The sequence below is a fragment of the Narcine bancroftii genome, chromosome 4, assembly GCF_036971445.1.
Source record: "Narcine bancroftii isolate sNarBan1 chromosome 4, sNarBan1.hap1, whole genome shotgun sequence".
In the NCBI taxonomy this organism is placed as follows: Eukaryota; Metazoa; Chordata; class Chondrichthyes; order Torpediniformes; family Narcinidae; genus Narcine; species Narcine bancroftii.
In genome coordinates, this window is record NC_091472.1 from 127,519,237 (window position 1) to 127,535,356 (window position 16,120).

Sequence of the window (16,120 nt, forward strand, 5' to 3'; positions counted from 1 at the left end):
TGCATCCATGTCACCACTCAGACAGAAGCCAATAATGTTTCATCCCAGCCTCTCAAAACATTTCATCACTATGAATGTGAGGGCCACTGGTCAGTCGTCATTTAGGCAGGTGACCACATTCTTCTCGGGCAATGGTACTTTGGGCCCGTTTGCATGGTTTTTTTAAACAAAAAAAACTTTATTCACAACAAATTATTTACACAACTGGTCCATCTTTTCACATCCTTTGCATTATATCCATGCATTTCCATCTTTGTACATTGTTACATTCGTACTCTATTTAGCACCCCTGTGGTTCCTTGTCATTACTCCCCTTTTGATGTTTGAGTAACTTCCCCTCCAATCTCAGCCCCTCAATTCCTGGCTGCAGAAGGCCCTTCCCCACAAAACCCTCGCATGAGCTGCACCAAGCTTCAGTGCTCCATTTTCCCAAAGACTTGAGGGTTTGTAGATTAATGGCATGTCCTCAAAAGTGTATGAGTGGGGTAATTGAGTGGGGAAAAAAAATCAAAAGAAAGGATTAAATGTAGGGTTAGGGAAAGAGGTGGGGGAGGGACTGGCGGGTCTATTTCTGTCCCATTTCTTTGATTGAGCGATCTCTTCCTTGGAACAGTAAAGCTGCAGAGGTGGTTACCAGCAATTAATTGTGACCATGCATTTTTTTTTCCCTGCCAGATACCGATATAAATATAAAATGTCTCGTAATCTTTTCCTTTTCAAAAATCTCAATTCGTGTTCTTTGTTCCGTGGGCCTAGTTTGTGCCATTTTATGTGCGTCTATTTGTCCCATGGGATTGGTAAAGCCAGGGGGAGGGGCTTCTTGTCCACTTGCCAGTCTGCCACAGCAAAAAGGTTGTCCACGTTAAATGTTTATTAATCATGTCTCCCCCTACACCGTGCTAGGGTTTCCAGTGCGTTGCCACAAACTTTCCTTGTTTATTCTTGGTTTCGAACTGGGTGCCCGACTGTTGATTGACAGTTCGCCATTGCTGAGTTGAGCGTTGGTGGACGTACTGTTCTGGGCGAGTCGATCGAATCAGAGGGACGTCTGTCTTGCGGCTTAAAACAAATCAGAAATGCTGCGGTCGGTGCTCTGTCGCTTGTCCAGGATTCCGAGAGTGAGAAGATATTCCGCGCCTGCAGCAATTCCAGCTCCGTCCACTCAGCCGGACATTTATTTCAACAAGGTAATGGAAACCAGTACGGTGTCTAGGAGTCGACAGTGACAACACTAGGGTGAACTGGTGGGAGCATTCTCAAAATGAGCATAACCTCTTTTACATTTTAGACGGAGTCAAAAAAGGGGGAAAGGCTGCAAGTTTAATAAGTCATAATTATGCACTGCGGATGAATTTAAGATTATAGAATCTTACAGGAAACAATAATAAGGTACGAAAATCCAGATATTAGGTGGATAAATAACCAGGAGCTGGCCACGAGTGTCGTGTCCGGCTTGTACTATCTGAAGTCTTAAAAGGTTTGAAAGTTTACAACGCATTTCTCTACTCACATCAGGCTACTGGATACAATGCACATGCATTACGCTCAAGTGTGATATGGCTCTTAGAGTGTTAGTGTTCATGCTCTAATATAAAATAGTCCCAGGTTTCCTTAGTATATAACACCCCTCTTTCTTTCAAAAAAAATTAACATTTTAAAGATTTATTAAAGTTTCTTAAAAATAAATCGTTATTGCTTTTTTTTTATCTGCAATTGCGATTAAGAATTAACACATTTGCAGTTCTACAGAATTCCACCAGAATCGCACTGGTGATAGGATGTTGCTTCTCCACCTTGTAGACCTTGTAGCAACAGTTGGTTCTCCTGCTGCTTGCTGTGCAGTGTTGTTGGTTGGGGTTTTGCCTTGTGTTCCCTCACAAGTTGTTGGAATTACAGAAGCAGCTGATGCTTCTGGTGCTTTTTGTGTCAGATCTGGTGTTGGGCGAATGTGGGCCCTGTTCATCTCAGCTGCCTGCCAGATTCTGTTTCAATGATGTATGCCGTTTCAGCTTTTCTAACAATCTTTGTTGGACTCCAGGTTTTTAATCACTGGCTCTTGAACATGCACATGCTGCCCTCTGAAGAGTTCTGGTAATGTTTGTGCATGTTTGTTAGAATGCTCAACTTTCTTCTTATTTCCTCTTGGTCATCTGGTGAATAGATTTTGCTTGGCGGGGTTGCCTTGTACTTTCTGCCTTTCAGAAGCTCTGCCAGGGACTTCAGGTTGACCCTCAAGGGTGTTGTTTGCAGTGACAGAAGGGCAAGGTAAGGGTCTTCCTTTGTATCTCAACAGTTATTGAGAGTTTGTTTAATTGTCTGTACATGCCTCTCAATTAATACATGGCCCTCAGGGTAATGTGGTGATGCTGTAGTGATGTTGAATCAATATTCTGCAGCTATTTCTCTGAATTCGCATGATGAGAATTGGGTCCCATTGTCACATATCACTTTTTGGGTATCCCCTGTTCTGTGAAGAGCTCTTGTACTGCAGCAGTGGTGGTTGATGCTCTCAGGTGTTTCAATTTCTTGATGAAGGCAAATTTGGAGTAGTAGCAGGACACCATGAGATACCACTCTTGGTTTTCCGTGAAAAGGTCTACTCTCACAGTGTGCCATGGCCTGGCGGCTATTTCAGCAAGAATCATCTCTTCCTTTTGTTGTATATTTCTGTATTTCTGACATGCTGGACATTAGCCACCATTTTTTCTATATCCTTATACATGCCTGTCCAATGAACTTCTGACTTTGCTCAGAGTTTGCATTTCTCCATTTCTATATGGCCTTGGTGTATTTTCTGGAAAATTTCTTTTTGGATTGTCTCTGGTATGATCAGCTGAGACCCTCCCAGCAGTACATGGTTCTCCAGGGGTATGTCATCCCTGATAGACTAATACTAACGTATAGCAGGCCGTACCTGTTTTATCCTTTCTGGCCATCCCTGTATCACCAGTTGTGAGAGCAGCTACAGCACCTCATCTTTTGCAGTTTCTTCTTTAATCAGGTTTAATTTGTTACTGATCACACTGACAAGGTGATGTACCTTGATCTCCATGTCTTTTATTTTGTATTTTTCATTTGGGGAACGTCATGACAAAGCATCAGCAAGCACAATTTCCTTCCCTGGCCTGTACTTCAAGGTGAAGACATAACATTGGAGCCGGAGGAGTAGCCTCTGTAATCTGGATGGCGCCTTGCTGAGGTTCTTTTTCTGGATGTGTTCCAGTGGGTGATGATCACTCTCTACCACATACTGTCTCCCATAAAGGGATTTGTGAAATTTTTCACATCCATATACGACTACCATCAGCTCCCTTTTGATATTGGCATATCAGGTCTCTGCTGTTGTCAGGGCTTTTGAGGCAAAGGCTATCAGTTTTCCTTCCTGCAACAATGCTGCCCCAAGGCCTCTGATGGAAGCATCTACTTGTAATGTGACAGCTTTTTTTCTGTCATAGTAGCTCAGTTCTATTTCTCTGCCGACTACTTCCTTAAACTTGTCGAAATTTTGTTGATGTGATGGTATCACTGAAACTCCACATCCTCTTTCAGCAACTCTCAGAGGTTGGCATTGTGGTCTGCCATGTGTGGGGTGAAAAAGAACCTCAGCAAGGCGCCAGCCAGATTACAGAGGCTACTCCTCCGGCTCCAATGTTATGTCTTCACCTTGAAGTGCAGGCCAGGGAAGGAAATTGTGCTCGCTGATGCTTTGTCATGACGTTCCCCAAATGAAAAATATGAAATAAAAGATATGGAGATCAAGGTACATCACCTTGTCAGTGTACTGGACCAGGCCAAGGAAGCTTCTTATTTCCTTTATGTCCTTTGGGTGTTCCATTTCAGCAATGGCTGTTACTTCTCTGGGCTTGGCCTGACCCATCAGATGTGTACACCATTCTGAAGAATTGGCTCTTTTTCTCCTTAATGATGCATTTGTCTGCACTGAGTTTGATGCCAGCCCCTCTTGTTCTCTCCTTGACTTCGTGTAGGTGAAGGTCATGGCTTTTTCCATCTCTACCAAAGATCTGGATGTTCGTCTGCGATGCCAACAGCGCCCTTGCATCTTCTGTAGGTCTCATCTATCTTTTGCTGGAAAACACCTTGGCTCACCTTTAGGCCAAAAGGTAGTCACAGGAACTTGTACCGATTGAATGGAGTATTGAATGTTGTGAGCACCGTCGATTCTTTATCCAGCTTCACGTTCCAATATCCATTCTTTGCATCTAGTTTGCTAAGGAATTTGGATTCCACTAGCTCAGAAGTGATATCTTCTAGTGTTGGTGTTGGATAGTGACCTCTTGATTGCTTGGTTTAGGTCTTTGGGATCCAGACTAATCCTCAGGCAGCCATTCGGTTTTTCCTTTATTACAATGGAATTCAATCATTTTTCTTCCATTTCCACTTCTTTACTCACATCAGCTACTGGGTCGCATATTAGTACAATATCACTCACCATGCATGCACAACTCTCAATTGTGATGTGGCTCTTACAGTGTTAGTGTTCATGCTCTAGCATAAAATAGTCCCATGTTTCATCACTATATAGCAATGAGTTCCATGGGGAAGAAATTGCTGACAATTTTGAATCTTTGCTGGTTGGAGGCCAAGTGCCAGAAGATGAGAGGATTGGATAATGATGTGCATTTATTTAAGAAGGGCTGCAGGCAGAAGTGAAATAACTACAGGCCAATGAGCCTTTTATCAGTGTTGGGGGAGTTGCTGGAATCTGGAGGAGATTTTGAGAGACTGGGAAAAAGTCTTTTTCCCCATGGGAAATCAGTCTAAAATTTGAGGGAGAAGAGATAAAATCTGAGGGACAAGTTTTCAGTGAGAAGGTAGTGAATGATGGAGGTGGGTGCTATATAAATACATTCATTTACAGGTTAGCTCTTGGGGGAAGAGTGAGAGGGACATGGTTAGCCATGGCATTGAAAGTTCTGTACATGTGAATAAAATGGTAGCTGATACTCTCTTTCACTTCTGGCTAAATTATGATAATGGAGCAAGAGTAAATAGAAAACCTGTGTTACTTTTGATAAAGTCATAGTCGATCTGATTTTGGTCTCTGCAAAATAGAACCGTGGCAGATGATGTTTATGCTTATACGCTATCATATTGAAGTGTTGGGAATAACGAGTCCACATCCAAAGTTGTCAGCCAGAGAAGAGTAGAAGCATTTATTGACGTGGTGTCAGGCTTAATATAGACACACAACATATGACCTGGTGTCATGACATCTGAAGTGCGAACGACCTCATGATGTAGCTATGTAGAGTAGGCCAAGGCTTCTCAGTAGACCTGCGGGTTCTGCTGAGTCACTATACCTCATGGCTCTAATGGCTAATTGCCAGTAGATAGGAGGCTGTTGTGTCTAGCCGTCACAAGACGGTTCTGCCCATTCCCTCCAAGCGTACCTCTACACATAGAACATTACAGCACAGAATTATTGTGACAGACTATTATTTTGCCTAGTCCCACTGACCTGCACTCAGTTCATAGACCTCCATATCCTTCCCATCCACGTACCCACCCAAATTTTTCTTAAATGTGAAAATTGAGGCTGCATTCACCACTTCAGCGGGCAGCTTGTTCCATACTCCCATTATCTCTCTGTGAAGAAGTTCCTCCTTTCATCCTAAACCCTTGTTCTCTGGTTTGTATCTCACCTAACCTCAGTGGAAAAAAGCCTACATTCATTTACTCTATCCCCCTCATTATTTTTTATACATCTTTCAAATCTTCCCTCATTCTTCTATGCTTCAGGGAATAAAGTCCTTACCCATCCTAAATTGAAACTCTGTTCTTTGAAGTCCTGGCAACATCCTCGTAAATGTTCTCTGCACTATTTCATTCTTATTGATAACTTTCCTGTAATAAGGTGACCAAAACTGCACACAATACTCCAGATGTGGCCTCACCAATGTCTTGTACAATTTAACTACAACATCCCAACTCCTATACTCAGTACTTTGATTCATTGAGGCCAATATCCCAAAAGCTCTCTTTACAACCCTATCCACTTGTGACACCACTTTCAGGGAACTATTTATCTGTATTCCCAGATCCCTCTTTTATACCGCACTCCTCAGTGCCCTACCGTTTACTGTGTTTGTGCTACCTTGGTTTATCCCTCCAAAATACAACACCTCACACTTGTCTGCAATAAATTCTGTCTGCCATTTTTCAGCCCATTTTTCCAGCTGGTCCAGATCCCTCTGCAAGCTTTGTAAACCTTTGTTAGCTACTACAGAGCCTCCAATCCTAGTGTCAACATCAAACTTGCTGATCCAATATACCACATTATCATGCAGATCATTGATGTAGATGAAAAACAACAATGGTCCCAGCAATGATCTCTGAGTCACAGGCCTCTAATCTGAGAAGCAATCGTCCACCACTATTCTCTGGCTTCTCCCTTTTAGCCATTGTCGAATCTAGTTTACTACCTGACCCTGAATACCGAGCATCTGAACCTTCATAACTAACCACCTTCTGGGACCTTGTGAAAGGCCTTGCTAAACTCCATGTAGGAAACATCCACAGAATCAATCCCTAATCAATCTCTGGCTATCTAAATATTTATATGTCCACTCTCTTTGAACACCTTCCGATAATTTACCCATTATTTGCCAGTGGCGTATCTTGGAAAAATAGCACCTATGACAAGCTCTGAAATTGAGGACCCCCCCCCCAGTTAAAACTTAATTATCTCAACCCTTCACCCTGCAACCATCCCTCGTTTTAAATGCAAATTAGATGTACTTTATTCTACAAAAATGTTAAGGAAAGCAAAAAGATTAATTGAATGAATCAATTATAAGGAAATAGTGAAACAGCAATTAACAATTACAATAGAAATAGTCAGTTTCACATCATCAAGCTGTCAAGTGCAAAGATTAAGGGCTACTGTTTTTAAATCACCCAGTGCTCCAACTTTTCCATGACTTTGTCCAGTTTGGGCATTGGAAGGGGACTCGATCAAGATGTGCCCTCGTCACCATGATCTGGTCCATCTCTTCCTTCATGACATCACTCAGACTTACTGGGACTGAGTAGCATCAGAGATTAAACACAAGCCCCTACTTTGCTAGCTCCATTATAGTTTCAGTGATTGATCAAGACAAACAATACACAAAAAGCCTGAACCAAAGAGGACAGCTGCATATAAACAGTAGAAAGGTATTTCTCTGGCTTGTGTACACCTTATTTTTGACTGAAAATAAAACCGTGAGCTGGTTCAGAAGGCGACCGTCGTGGAACCCAGCCAACGCTTGCTCATCAAAGAAATACAATAAAAGACCCTCACTGACACCATTTATGTTTTCTTCAGAAGAATACCAAATTCCACAAATATAAAATATTTTTAAAAAACCTAAATGCCTGTGTGAAAATGGAGAAAGAAAAACCTGTAGTCCCTTGTATTTCAGCCGTAATGGACCAGGTTGGAATGGGAGCCATTGGCCATTCTGTTGTCATTAAAGTTCATTCAGTTTAAATTTGGGCCTTTACTGCAGTTTGGTTTGGCACTTTCTGGGTCCCCTCACACCAGAGTGTTGTTATGAAAGCAGTTGTTGAGAAAAAGAGAGCCACCAAGTTTAACCCCATCACCAACAAAGCTCTACATTTCATAGTAGCTTTCCTTGTGCCCTGAACTGTATGTCACCTATCAGGAGTTGAGGGTGAGTCTTCACTGACAATGCAAACAGCTGGTATTTCTGATCTGCATTGAAACCTGATAAACAATTCAATGCTGTGCATCCATTGCTGCCTCATCAGGAGTTAGATGTGTGTGGTGGGGGGTAACCCAGATGGCCTGGGTTAGGAACAAGGCGATCAGGCAAGGCGAAGATAGTGGCGCCCTCCCCCCTTCAAGTGGCACCCAGGGCACGTGCCCTAGGTGCCATACACGAGATGCGCCTATGCTACTAGTGTCAGGTTCACAGGCCTATAATTCCCTGGGTTACTTTTGGAGCCATTTTTAAACAACAGAACAACAAGAGGTACTCTCTAATCCTCCAGCATCTCACCTGTGGCTAAGGATAGTTTAAATATTTCTGCTAGGGCCCCTGCAGTTTCTGCACTAGCCTCCCTCAAGGTCTGAGGGAGTACCTTATCAGGCCATGGGTATTTGTTCAACTTTATTCTCTTTAAGACAGCAAGAACCTCTTCCTCATTAATCTCTATAGGTTCCATGACCTCACTGCTTGCTTGCCTCACTTCCTTAGACTCTGTGCTAATTTTCTGAGTAAATACAGATGCAAATTTAAAAAAAAACATTTAAAATCTCCCCCATGTCTTCTGGCTCCATACATAGCTGTTCACTCTGATCTTCAAGAGGACCAATTTTGTCCCTTATTAACCTTTTGTGGTTAATATACTTGAAGAAACCCTTAGGATTTTCCTTCACATCGTCTGCCAAAGCAATCTCGTGTCTTCTTATACCCATCCTGATTTCCTTCTTAAGTTTTTTCTTGCTTTTTTTATACTCCTCAAGTACTTCGTTTGCTCCTTGTTGCCTAAACCTGTTGTACGCTTCTCTTTTTTTAAAATCAGATCTACAATTACGCCTTGAAAACCAAGGTTCCTTCTGCCTGTTAACTTTGCCTTTCATCCTCAAAAGGAACATAACAAACTCTGTACTCTCAATATTTCGCCTTTGAAATATAGCTTTCGAGATTTGACATTCACAGTAATGTTTGAGCACATAACCCAACACCAGATTGAAGGTTTCATAATTTTAAACAGCTGGGACTGGAGAAAAAAGAGAGACAAATTAAAGAATCTCTTGGAAATTTTGTGCTTGTTATGTTGGATAACCCATGCTCAACAGAAGATTGTTATTTTTCTTTCTTCTTGTAGATTTTTATTAACAATGAGTGGCATGATGCGGACAGTAAGAAAACATTCCCTACCATCAATCCTTCGACAGGGGAAATCATCTGTCAAGTTGCTGAAGGAGATAAGGTCATTTGTTTCTTTATATTTGATATTGCTTACAAACCCAAGTAATTTCATTTTACCTGAATGCTTCCTGTCTGTTCTTTGCATTATTGAATTTTATGAAGAAAATACAGACTAATATAAGATTAATAATTCACAGTGAATAGGGGTTGGATCCTGCAAATATGAAAAGAAGACACTTCATATGCCATAAATTGTAACAATAAAATTAAGATGAAACATATAAAGCACTCTTGATAGCCTATCAGATTGGAGTACAAGCCAAAAAGGGAAGTAAACATCGTTGGTTTCTTCACTGGATTATGCAATGACTTTGAATGTTTTGATGCCCTGAAAACTAGATGTTATTCGTACCATGAAAAATGTTTTACTTCCACTTCCTGGAGGTTATGTGTTCAAGGCTAAATTTAATTTAGTGATGAAGATTCCAGATTTGAATTATAATTTGTGGTTAGTTGATTTAAACCAGGATAAAGATGGTGAATGTTGTTGTTGACCATAACAGTTGGTGAGAGCTGCTTCCTCTGTCTGTTAAGTGCAGAACTAACAGACACAGTCATAGGCGAGAGCAGGGGTATCAAACTCAAATTTACAGAGGGCCAAAATTAAAAACTTGGACTAAGTGGTGGGCCAAACTAAATATCTATTGAAAATTTTCAACAACATCTGCATGTTTTCTCTTCTTTCAACATATGTAATGTTAAACTTTTTCTTATTAAAATAAATGTTTCATAATAATTTTGGTTAAACTCTTTCCAGAAGAAGCATTTTCAAATGAGAAATAAAATATTCAATAAATAATATTTCTCTATAGCCTTTAAGCTCCTTTTAAATGTTTTTTTTTTCACAAGCCAACAAGTCAAAAAAATAACAACTTGCTTCAATGATAAACAGGTTTGTCTTTTAAAATGATGAACATAGAGTCTGCCTCCCACCTGTCTTGAAAGGTCCTGTTTTCTGTCTTTCGTTTGGCCATTTGTCATAAGGGGTTTATTACATGTGAGTTCGGCGACAGGTCGCAGATGCCAATGAAAGTAAAGAGAGGAGGTGGGGGCGATTAGCGGGCTGATAGGCCGGTGCCACCGCATTTGCAAAGCATTCTGGGATTTGTAGTATTAGCTGTGCGTGCGCTATACTGGTGCAGCGGCCAGTGGGCCAGCTCTAATACATATTTGATATGATCTTGCGGGCCAAATATAATTATATCACTGGCCAAATTTGGCCCGTGGGCCTGAGTTTGACATGTGTGGGCTAGAGGGTTAGCTCTGAGTAGAGGAGAAATTTTCTTACTTGGAAGGTAATGAATTTTGGTAGTTTGCCAGAATGCACAATTTCTAAGAGAATCAAGGTATACAAGATCAGGAAGAAAGTAAACAATGTTGGAAGAGGCTTGCTGGATCTATCTGAAGAGTTGTAAGAAGGAGGAGGAACTAATTGGTTCAATTTTAGAGGTTGGAGTTGGGGTGATTTGGAGTGGGAAGTGTATTAAATTCTTGAAGATGTAGAACAGTGAAAAGGCTATTCAAAAGTTTTATAAAGTCAGAAAGAACAAGCACAAGGACATTGTGCTATGTCTTTTCACTAAATATCAGCTGCTGTATTGTGCTGATTCAGGGCTAATTATTAAAAAAAATATCTTAAAGCTTTTAAAAAGGTACAGAGAATATTTAGTCAAGTTTATTGTCATTTGATTGTACAAGTGCAACCTGACACAACAGCGTTCTCCAGTCCTTAGTGCAAAACATGTAGGCAACCAGACATAACACACATACAAACAACACCTATGCAGGACAAGTATTCATCTACACAAATAATAAATAAATAGATTTTCTTTCATGAATATGAGAGTCTCAGATAGTTAGTGTGAACAGTTCATTTGGTCATTCAGCATTCTACTGTCCGTGGGAAGTAGAAAGATATCAGGAAATTCTCTTGTGGAAGGATTGGAGTTTTTTCTGGACCAAAGGAAGTAAGAGAAGTTTGAAATGTTCAATGTCATAAATAATTGATAGAGTTTAAAAGGACAAACTCTTTTCGGGGACTGAAGGATTTCATGGATTTAAGCAATTTAGCAAAAGAACAAAGTGAGTCAGATGAATTGGCTGGGTAGAAATTATACAGCTGGATGTGATATGTAATATACTAGGTAATGTGTTTTAGAAACAGTTTGAACAAAAGATTGAATGAATAATTGGAAAAGAATATTTGGCTCAAAATGTCACCACAGATAAAAAAATATCTTTCCAGACTTTCTGAGTTTTTTGTTTGACTCAAGCAAAAAGTGTAATTGAGTAATGACTAAAACAGAATTCACAGAAATTTTTCAGTGACTGTCATTAACAATATTTTTAATTTTCACTTTCAATAACATTGACATTATTTTGCATTTTCAGATTTCATTATGTATTTCTTTGAATTTTATCAGATGCTGTGATTTCTTGGGCTTAGATGTTTCGTTTAATTTGTCCACAGGCTGACGTAGATAAAGCAGTGAAGGCAGCAAAAGATGCATTTAAATTTGGATCACCATGGCGATTAATGGATGCCTCAGAAAGAGGGTTCCTTTTAAACCGTCTTGCTGACCTCCTCGAACGTGATAGAGCATATTTAGCAGTAAGTGCTAAGGAACTTGTAATTTTGTTGGCCCTTTCTGTTTTTTTGGTTTTCTTTCTGATAATATTTTTCAAAAGCATTGTCAAAAGACTTCATGGTATTTTAAAGCAATTTCAGGTGTAACATGAGGGACTGGGTTGGGAGCACAACATGATGGAGCGGGCGGTGTGTGCAAGCACAGTCTGACCGCTCCACTGGCCGCTCTGTAATAGTGCAACGGGGCTGTCAGTGCAACGTCAATCATTTTGCCTTCCTATTTGGATCCGCTTTCAGCAGCAATCCTTTTATGCAAGAGGTGGAGAGACTTCACCTTTAAGTGTACCCTGTACCCCGCTAAGCAGATGAAGCAGTCAATCCGTCTTCGGCCTTTAATGGAAGTAAGTGCAGCATTGTAAAGGCAGAGAATCTCTGTCTTTACATTGTAGTGTGCGCACTACGTGAAGTGTAGAGTAAGAATCTCTCTCTCACACACACATTCACACTCACTCTCACTCTCAGTCTCGAGTCGAGGTTGAAGACTGATTTATTGCACTACCAGCTCTTTTTGTATTCACTCCCTGCCTCTGATAACAGCGCTGGCCTCCGACTGGCCAGTGTTCCTGCCATTGCCAGCTGTTTACTGTCATGCGGGATGACAGCCATTGGTCCTTGCGGTCACCGTGTTCACCAGCCATTTTTTGAGCTAGGTTTTGACTTGGTTTGTGGGTCACTACATGGCCACCCCCCCACCCCCGCCCCCCAGAACTGGCCATCGGAGTGTCCGCTGCCACATTGGGTAGCCTACATCTGCATCATAGGGGCTGGGTCTTGACTTGCTGGCTAATGTCTATGTGGGCCAGTTTCAGGCTGTCGAGGGGGAAGGTTTCCTTTTTACCAGCCATGTCTAATGCACATGTTGACTCATTAAGCCTGATGACTCTGTACGGCCCCTTGTATAGCCATTGGAGGGGTGCCCAGTGTGCTCCCCTTTTCACAAAAACCTATTCACAGGTGTGCAAGTCCTTGGGGACAAACGATTTGGGCTGGCCATGTGATGGGGGTTGTGGAGGGACTAGGGTACCCAGTCTTTCCCTCAGCTGTTTCATGCAACTGTAGGGGTTTCTGGATCCTTGGCAGTGGCCAAGAACTCCCCCGGGATTACCAAAGGTCCACTGTAGACCATTTCTGCTGCAGAGGGATTAAAGTCTTCTTTCGGCGTGGTGAGTATCCCCAGAAGGACCCAAGGCAGTTCATCCACCCAGTTGAGCCTCTTGAACCAGTCCATCAGGGCTGCTTTTAAGTGTCTGTGGAACTGCTCCACCAACACATTGGCCTGCAGGTGATATGCCGTGGTATGGTGGGGTTGGGTTTCCAACAGTTTGGCTAGCGCCGCCCAGAGCCCTGAGGTAAATTACACTCCCCTGTTGGAGGTGAGATGTTCCGGGATTCTGAACCTGGACACCCAGGTGTTGATTAGTGCCCTGGCGCAGGTTTCCATGATTGTGTCAGCCATCGGGACCACCTCCGACCACCTCGTGCAGCGGTCAATCATAGTGATGAGGTATCTCGCCCACAGGAAACTGGTAGTGGCCTGATGATGTCGACGTAGCCATGGCTGAACCTACACCACGCTGGCTCAAAAGTCTGGGGAGGTGCTTTAGTGTGAGTTTGCACCTTAGACACCTGACATGCAGATCTCGGCCCACTGACTGACCTGTTTGCGGAGCCCATGTCTGATGGCTGGTTGCGATAGGTTGTACACTGCGTCGAAGACCTGCCATATCCATGCTACCAGTGGAGACATTGCAGAGGAGTGTCTCGTTGCCGGGGTGATGACGACGTCCTCCAGCCACAGCTGGGAAAGTGCTGTCCTGTACACTGGGATATCAGGATCGTCATGTTGTGTCCTTGTGAGGGCATGGATGGATTCGATGGCGGGATGGGAGAGTACATTGGCCACCATGTTGCTCTTGCCAGCAATGTGTTGGATGTCCATGGTGGATTTGGACATATAAGAAAAGTGCCTCTGCTGCCTGGCTGACCATGGGTCAGACACTTTGTGGAAGGCAAAGGTTAATGGTTAGTGGTCTGTGAAGACCTTGAATTCTCTGCCTTTCAGAAATTATCAGAAGTGCCTGACCACCTGGTACAGTGCCAATAGCTCCTGGGCAAAGAGACTGTATTTAAATTCAGGTGGCCGGAGGTGCCTGCTAAAGAAGGCCAGGGGCTGCCATTGCCTGAGGACCCCTCCGACTGCTGTGGTGGAGGTGTTCACAGTGAGGGTGGCCGGGGCCTCAGGCCTGGGATGAACCAGAAGGGTGGCGTTGGCCAGAGCGTTCTTCACCTTCTGGAATGCCTCCAAGGCATCTTCCTCCCAGGGAATGTCTTTGTTTTCCCCCACCATGAGCATGAAAAGGGGGTGCATGATCGGAGCTGCTGCTGGTATAAATCAATGGTAGAAGTTAATCATATTGGTGAACTCCTGCAGCCCCTTCACGGTGCAAGGTTTCATGAACCACCAAACGACCGCCACCTTCTTGGGCAGTGGTTTCACCCCATACTTGTTGATCCTGTGCCCCAGAAAGTCCATTGTGTCCCACCTAAACTGACACTTGGCAGAGTTGATGGTCAGCCAAACTCCTGCAGGGGGGTGAATAATTGTCTGAGGTGGGTCGTGTGGTCTGAATGGTTGCAGCTGGCAATAAGGATATCGTCCAAGTAGATGAACATGAATGGGAGGTCCTGGTCCACCACGTCCATCAGCTGCTGAAAATTCTGAGCAGTATTCTTGCATCCAAAGGGCATCCTCATGAATTCGAACAGGCTGAAGTGGGTGATTATGGCTGTTTTGGGTATGTCCTTGGAGTCCACTGGGATTTGATGATAACCCTTGATAAAATTGACCTTTGTAAATGCATGTGCCCCTTGTAAATTAGCGATAAAGTCAGCTATAGGGCACGGGATATCTGTCCGGTATGGTGGCCTCATTGAGGTGTCATTAATCATCACACGGCTCTACCCTCCTACTGCCTTCGGGACCACGTGCAGGGGAGAGGCCTGGGGCTGTCCGACCGCCGCACTATCCCCATCTCCTCCATTTTCTTAAATTCCTCTTTGGTGAGGGCATTTTTTTCAGGGGGAAGGCGGCATGCCCTGGCATGGAGTGGGGGGCCCTCAGTGAGGATGTGATGGCTCACTCTGTGCTTTGGCTCTGTGGAGAATTGTGGCACCATGATTGTGGGGAACTCTGCCAGGATGTGCAGGTAGGTGTTGTTGGACAGCGTGTCAGAGTCGAGGTGGGAGCCAGTAGTTTGGCTTCCCCCAGGGGCATCATCTGAAAAGTTCTAGTGTGCACCAAACGCTGCCCTTTCAAGTCTACCAGCAGGCAGTGGGTGCACAGGAAATCTGTTCCCAGGAGAAATTATGCCACTGCCTCAACAGTAAAAGTCCACTTAAATTGGTGGCCAGCAAATTGTAGAGGGATAGTGCAGGTGCTGTAAGAAGGACTGTTTGCTGCCCTCAGTACTGGGCCTGGCTTGGTGTTCTAGGTGCTGTAGGCCATGGAGGTAAGGACACTCATTTCGGCACCAGTGTCCACAAGGAACTGCATTTCTCAACAGACTCCCACATACGGAAGAGGCTGTCACATTGCGCAACTGCTGCAGCCATAATTGACGGTTGGCCATGACATTTCCTGGAAACACATAGGGAGGGTGGGATTGGCAGGCCCCCACACCCCATCATTTATGGTAATAACAATATGGCTGGATAGGGGGGTCCACTTGCCTCTCTGACATTGCCTGAGAAATAAAACACTGAGTTGTTGACTTCATGGTCTGAATGTAAATTGATGCACAGCACTGTAACTAATTGAGCCATCCCTGATGCAAGTTTTTTTAAAAAACTTCATATGATTTTAAAGGTTAAATTCAATGTGCTCATGACATTCAGCATCTAATGTTACCCCAATTATAGTCTTGTGGTCTTGTTGCCGGCTGGGGTCGGGACTTGGCGATCTGTTCCACTGAGGCACTGTTATCTTTCTTCGCTCACCAGAATCCGGGCTGCAACTTTCCTCAGGTCGCTGAAGTCCTCTTTAGGCAGCTGCTCCAGGAAAATCTGCTTAAACAGCAGGCAAGGCCCGTACCCCTCAGTGAGTGCAGGAATCTCTCTCATGAGTGCGGATGGGGCCTATCCCCCAAACCATCCATGCTCAGCAAACGGGTTATGCATTCGCATCATGATAGCTCGAAAGTGCGGGCTAGTATCTCTTTGAAGGAACAGTATTTGCCTTGCTCCGGAGGTTGCTGTAGGAAATTGACAACCCTCGCTGCTGTGTCCTGGTCAAGCGAGCTCACTACGTAGTAGTAGCAGGTATCGTCGGTGGCGATCCGTCGAAGAGGAAACTGTTCGATCCACGTGTGTGGCTGTGATACCCAGAATGGTGGCAGCTTTGAGAGACCATGTGAAGAGCTGCTTGGTCCGTCATCTTCAGGTCCTATTGCCAGTTGGACCTGCCATGGTCTCTATGTAGCATGCGCACTATGCAAAGTCTGGAGTAAGAATCACA

At 43.5% G+C, this 16,120-nt stretch overlaps 1 protein-coding gene across 1 annotated transcript in view; it reads left to right on the top strand.

Moving 5' to 3' along the window:
* The first annotated feature begins 833 nt into the window (after nucleotides 1-833).
* The window catches only part of LOC138761132 (aldehyde dehydrogenase, mitochondrial-like), a 40,494-nt gene continuing 25,207 nt past the window's right edge, over nucleotides 834-16,120 (top strand). The window contains exons 1-3 of the mRNA XM_069932790.1: nucleotides 834-1,187; nucleotides 8,857-8,961; nucleotides 11,431-11,571. Coding sequence (XP_069788891.1) covers nucleotides 1,077-1,187; nucleotides 8,857-8,961; nucleotides 11,431-11,571 — 357 coding nt within the window. The 5' untranslated portion in view covers nucleotides 834-1,076. The remainder of the gene's footprint in view (nucleotides 1,188-8,856; nucleotides 8,962-11,430; nucleotides 11,572-16,120) is intronic.